Here is a 5,587-nt window from a genome sequence, read left to right as displayed (position 1 = left end):
TCCCATTCTTTGTGGGAAATGATTGAGACTATCAAACGTGCATATCCAAATAGGTTGATGGAGCCAGATATTCTGGCTAGGGACCAGTTTGTGGAGTATGTGCGGGATATGGCCTTGCGTCGCGAGTTAAAGAGTCTCATAAGGCAACGTCCGGAAATTTCTTTTTTATCACTGCGTCAGGAGGGAATCAGGTGGGCTGAAGAGGGTGAGAGGCCTGCAGGACATGCTCGAGCTGGCCTACATCAATGTGGGGCAGATGTAAATTTAGGTGGAGCTTGCCATGCTGTTGGGGCTGGACCCGATCTGGTTTCTTTGCAAGAACTATTTAAGAAACAGCAGTTGCAAATTGAAAGCATTATAAAAGGTCTGTCTAAGATGGAAACTGTACTTGACCAATCTGTTTCTCGTGTCAATAAGCCCAACTACCAGTTTACTGCAGATGGGCAACCCATTTGCCTCCGCTGTCGGAAGCCTGGGCATGTCCTCCGCCAGTGTCGCCAGGGTCAGAGGCCACAAGCATCCAGCATACCCAGTGACCGGCCAGAATGCAGCCCGGCTCCAGCTGCTGTAATATCGTCAGGTATGGGTTTTGCAGAAGAATCAATCGCTAATGATCACATTGTTTATGATGGTCACCCTAAGCAGGCCCCTCCCCTTGCAAACAACCTGCGACCCCTCATAGGTAAATGTCCTGTGGTAGAGGTACAGATGGGTGGTGTAAAGGTAAAGTGTTTGCTGGACACAGGTTCTATGGTCACAACCATAACAGAGTCACTCTTTAAAAAGGTGTTTCAACACTGGGATGCCCCTAAACTTAAAACATGCGGGTGGTTAGCTTTGAAGGCTGCCAACGGCCTAGAGATTCCCTATGTTGGATATCTTGAGTTGGATATCCAGGTGTTGGGTAAAAAGATTCCAAGTCGTGGGGTCTTGGTGTTGAAAGACACTGCTTCTGCCTTACAGCAACACAATGTGCCAGGGCTTTTGGGGATGAATGTAATCACAGAATGCAACAGAGAGCTATTTGCCCAACAAGGGGACGCATTGTTTTCCTCTTTGTCTGCCTCTTTGTCTGCCATCCAGGCAGAGACAGGCTGGGGGCCAGCTCTCCGCTACTGTCACAGACTCGAGGCCTGCTCACTAGTTCCGGGGGGTAGTGTTCGTGTCCTCAGCAGGACTGGGGAGTTTATACCCGCTGGATCAGTAAAGTTTGTGCAAGTGACCTGCCCAAAAATTCCATACGCTCCGCCCACCACCATGCTTTTAGAGCCTGGGGGCTCAGATCTTGCTCCAAGCCTGCTTTTGTCCCCTTCCCTAGTGACAGTCGAAAACGATGTTGCTTTTGTGCCGGTGGTTAATGTGGGAGCCACCGGAGCTGCAGTCCACTTTAAACAGGTGTTGGGTACATTGCATTTTGTTGAGGGGATTGAGGGGTCAGAACTGAGTTTTGAGGAGGAACATGTGGAGGGTGAAGTGGAGGAAGTCGTGACGGTAGTCAGCGCACAGGTTGTTGCAGAGGCCCCAGTTACCATTTCTGAAACTATTTCAGCCTTACGTTGGCCAGGGCTTTCACCTGCAGAATAAATGCAGGCAAGGGAGCTGATAGGGAAGTATAGTCAAGTCTTCGCTAAACATGAGGGAGACCTAGGGTGTACTGATGAGATTGTACAGGATATTCCACTTCTTGATGAGGTCCCTGTCCGCCAAAGATATAGACGAATTCCCCCTACGCAGTGGCAGGCAGTTAAGGATCACATTAAGCAGCTGCTTGATAGTAAAGTCATCCGGGAGAGCAGTTATGCTTACCCCATTGTGTTGGTGCGCAAGAAGACTGGAGAGATTAGGATGTGTGTGGATTACCGGCAACTCAATGCTAAAACTCGGAAAGATGCCTACCCACTACCCCGCATCGAGGAAACTCTGGATGGTCTTGCTGGCGCTCAATGGTTCTCCACATTAGATCTGGCAAGTGGCTACAATCAGGTCCCTGTCGCTGAGAAGGATAGAGCCAAGACAGCCTTTTGTACGCCTTTTGGACTGTTTGAGTTTGAGAGAATGCCTTTTGGCTTGTGTAATGCTCCTGGGACTTTTCAGAGACTTATGGAAAGAATATTTGGTGACCAGAGCCTTCAGTCAGTCCTTCTCTATCTGGATGATGTCATTGTTTTCTCTACCTCCATAGAACAGCATCTGCAGCGGTTGGAGATGGTCCTCAGCAGATTCCAAATGAAAGGCCTGAAGGCCAAAATGAGCAAATGCCACTTCTTTCAGAAAGAGGTGCAGTACCTTGGACACCGGGTGTCCAGTGAAGGAGTGGCAACTGATCCAGACAAGATTTCTGCCGTGGAAAACTGGAGGGTACCCCGAGATGTGACTGAAGTAAGATCTTTCCTTGGGTTCTGCAGCTATTACCGTCGCTTTGTAAAGGGGTTTGCACAATTGGCTGCGCCCCTACATCAACTGGTGGCAAATGTCATCAGAGTAGCCAAAGAAAGCAGAAAAAGGCCAGCAGTTATACTGCCTACCATGTGGACGGAGGAATGCAATCACAGTTTCAGTGAATTGAAGAGGATGTTTACTAGTACACCCATCTTAGCCTTTGCCGACTTCACAAAACCTTTTGTCCTTGAGGTGGATGCTAGTCATCAGGGATTAGGAGCTGTACTGTCACAAGACCACCAGGGCAAATTAAGACCAGTGGCCTATGCAAGTCGTTCACTGAGGGGTTCAGAGCGCAACATGGAGAACTATAGCTCTATGAAACTAGAGTTCCTGGCACTGAAGTGGGCAATATCAGATAAATTCAGGGAATATTTGTTGGGCAGTAAGTGCACAGTGTACACTGATAACAATCCCCTAAGCCATTTTCAGAACATTAAGCTGGGGGCCACTGAGCAAAGATGGGCAGCTCAATTAGCAGCTTTTGACTTCACTGTGCATTACAAACCTGGAAGAAACAATGGAAATGCTGACTCTCTCTCTCGCCAGTACAGTGACCAGGATGTGCCTCAAGAGCAGCCGAACCAACATGCCAACACCTCCTCAAATATTTCGCCTGACGTCGAGAAACCTGTGGTAGTGGCACAGCAGAAAATCGGAGTCTTCCCAAGCAGATCACCAGACGATCTGGCTACACTGCAAGATGCTGACCTCACCATTGAAGTCTTTCTTTCATTCTGGAAAAGAGGAAAGCCACCAAATATGGAAGAGAGGTTACTACTCTCAAAGGATGTCAAGCGTCTTGTCCAGCAATGGGATCGCATTCTGGAAAAAGAGGGTGTACTGTATAGGCAGGTCACAGCCCCTCATGGGGAAGTCTATGCACAACTGCTTCTGCCCATGTGCCTGCACGAAGAACTTTTAAATAACCTCCACGACAAACATGGACACCAGGGGGTGCGACGGACCACTGACCTGGCCAGGCAGAGATGTTACTGGCCTGGTATGGGGGCTGATGTAGAGAACCACTGTCGGAGTTGCCAACGCTGTGTATTGTCGAAAGCTGTCCAGCCTGGGGTGAAGACCTACCAGGGTACTCTGTTGGCCACCCAACCAATGGAGATACTGGCCATAGATTTCACCTTGCTGGAGCCTGCAACTGACGGTAAAGAGAATGTGCTGGTCATGACCGACGTGTTCTCGAAATACACGCAGGCGGTGCCAACTAAGGACCAGACTGCTCTCACGGTAGCGAAAGTCCTAGTCGACAGCTGGTTCAACCGGTTCGGCGTACCAAAGAGAATACACTCTGATCAGGGGAGAAACTTTGAGAGTGCCCTCATCCGGCAGGTTTGCCAGTTATATGGGATTGAGAAGTCCAGGACTACGCCATACCATCCACAGGGAAATGGCCAATGTGAGAGATTCAACCGGACACTTCACGACCTGCTCCGATCTCTTCCCCCGGAGAAGAAGCGTGTATGGCCAAAGTACATCTCCCAGCTAGTGTGGGCATACAACACCTCAGCACATCGCTCGACTGGGAATACCCCTTATAGCTTAATGTTTGGTGTGCCACCACGGGTCCCTGCAGATTTTCTCTTGGGAGAAGGTACCCCAGAAGACACAACCAGCTCCTGGGATGAGTGGGTCCAGCAGCATCGGGAACGGCTACAAGTAGCAAGAGACGTGCACGAAAGAACCTACAACAGGCAGCAGACTACCGACAGCAACATCACAACCAGCAGACACGCGATGCAGGTTTTACAGAAGGACAGCTGGTCTACTTGAAGGATCATCAATGTAAAGGTCGTCGCAAGATCCAGGATGTCTGGTCACCAGTTATTTATCTGGTGGTTATGTGCCCACTGAGTCTGGTGGGCCGTACACCATTACCAGAGCTGATGGCACTGCTGATGTTCGGCAGGTGCATAGGGCCGAGATGAGGGCAGCGCATCTTGAAATTCTACCATCTGCACCAATGACACTTAACCCATGTCTGTCGTCCAGCAACCAAGACATCCCTGCCAGTGACTCCGGCAGTAGTGAAGATGAAGAGATCCTGGGTTGGAGAAGTAAAAGAAGACTCCCTCAAAACCCTGATTCAACTCCACAGGATGTCCCACAGCCCTTCCCCAACCGAACATCCAGCACCCAAGGTGCAGTCAATGGCGATTCAATCATACTCCCTGGTAGGCAGGAGGCACTACCATCCCAAAGAGAGGCGTCAGCTCCCAGAAGAACAACCCGGGCTACTGCTGGAAGAAACCTAAATCCACATAACCTTCCAAGGTCCACAGTGACTAGCAACAACGCAATGGGTGTGGTGAGGGCGGCTGCTCCCTGGGTGCCTGAAATGGTTAATGCCCACTTGTTTAGACCCTGGTTGTGAGTAACTTGTCGTCGGGGCGACGACACTTTTTGATGGGGTGAATGTGGGAATCTGACGTCATTGTCACCTGATGCGGTCACATGACCGGTGACCGAGTAAACAGGAAGCCATAAAAAGTTTGCCGTCAGTTCAAGAAAGTCTCTCTTGGCTGCTTGTCACTGGTCTTCTCCCTCTCACAAAGGTAGGAATAACCGTTTTAAGGTGGTTTTATGTTCTTTTAAATTAACTTATGCAAGTGGCTCATTTAGTTTGGTTTTATTAGGGCGAGTGCAAGACGAGAGTTTACCATTGACGGAGGAAAACTCTCCCGACAGGCACAAGACCGGGTCTGTTATGAGTAATTTGCTTTTAAATGGCGTTTTTAAACCGACGTTTTTAATTGTGTTTTTAAGCAACTTATTTATGTATTGAATTGAATTGTATTTGCCATTTTTATACTGGACATGAATCGACATTTTAAACTGTTTCCAAACACTTATTAAATAAAGCTGTGTTATGTTTTTGGAATTCATGCCTCTGTCATAATTGGACCGATTAAGGGAAGCTTTAAACAAAGCGATCCACGACTTACATTTAGGGTCCACGGGTTCCTCCTGCCCCTTAGCAGGAGGTGGCGTTGTCAAGTACTAGCTTTACATGTGGCAACCTCAGTCACGGTTACCACATGAAGAATCTCGTTTAATTTGGCATATTACTCTCAATGAATATAAGAAAGCACTGCGTAAAGCGAGAGCAGCCTACTACTCTTCATTAATA

The 5,587-nt window shown here is 48.7% G+C and overlaps 1 protein-coding gene across 1 annotated transcript; it reads left to right on the top strand.

Annotated features, from left to right (window-relative positions):
- Positions 1-375: 375 nt before the first annotated feature.
- Positions 376-4,230, top strand: LOC117547882 (uncharacterized protein K02A2.6-like). The gene is made up of 3 exons (XM_034218790.1): positions 376-580; positions 2,183-2,379; positions 2,989-4,230. Exons 1-3 carry the CDS (start codon positions 376-378, stop codon positions 4,228-4,230), a joined length of 1,644 nt encoding a protein of 547 aa, XP_034074681.1.
- The last annotated feature ends 1,357 nt before the right edge of the window (positions 4,231-5,587 follow it).

Source organism: Gymnodraco acuticeps, unplaced genomic scaffold (assembly GCF_902827175.1).
Source record: "Gymnodraco acuticeps unplaced genomic scaffold, fGymAcu1.1, whole genome shotgun sequence".
NCBI classification, from domain to species: domain Eukaryota; kingdom Metazoa; phylum Chordata; class Actinopteri; order Perciformes; family Bathydraconidae; genus Gymnodraco; species Gymnodraco acuticeps.
This window is presented reverse-complemented; position numbering and strand designations above follow the sequence as displayed.

Coding starts and splice junctions, on each gene's coding strand:
- LOC117547882 (XM_034218790.1), top strand. CDS start 376: ATGGAAACTGTACTTGACCAATCTGTTTCTCGTGTCAATAAGCCCAAC. Junction 581..2,182: donor AGCTGCTGTAATATCGTCAG/GTATGGGTTTTG, acceptor CTACCTCCATAG/AACAGCATCTGCAGCGGTTG. Junction 2,380..2,988: donor TACCCCGAGATGTGACTGAA/GTAAGATCTTTC, acceptor CTCTCTCGCCAG/TACAGTGACCAGGATGTGCC.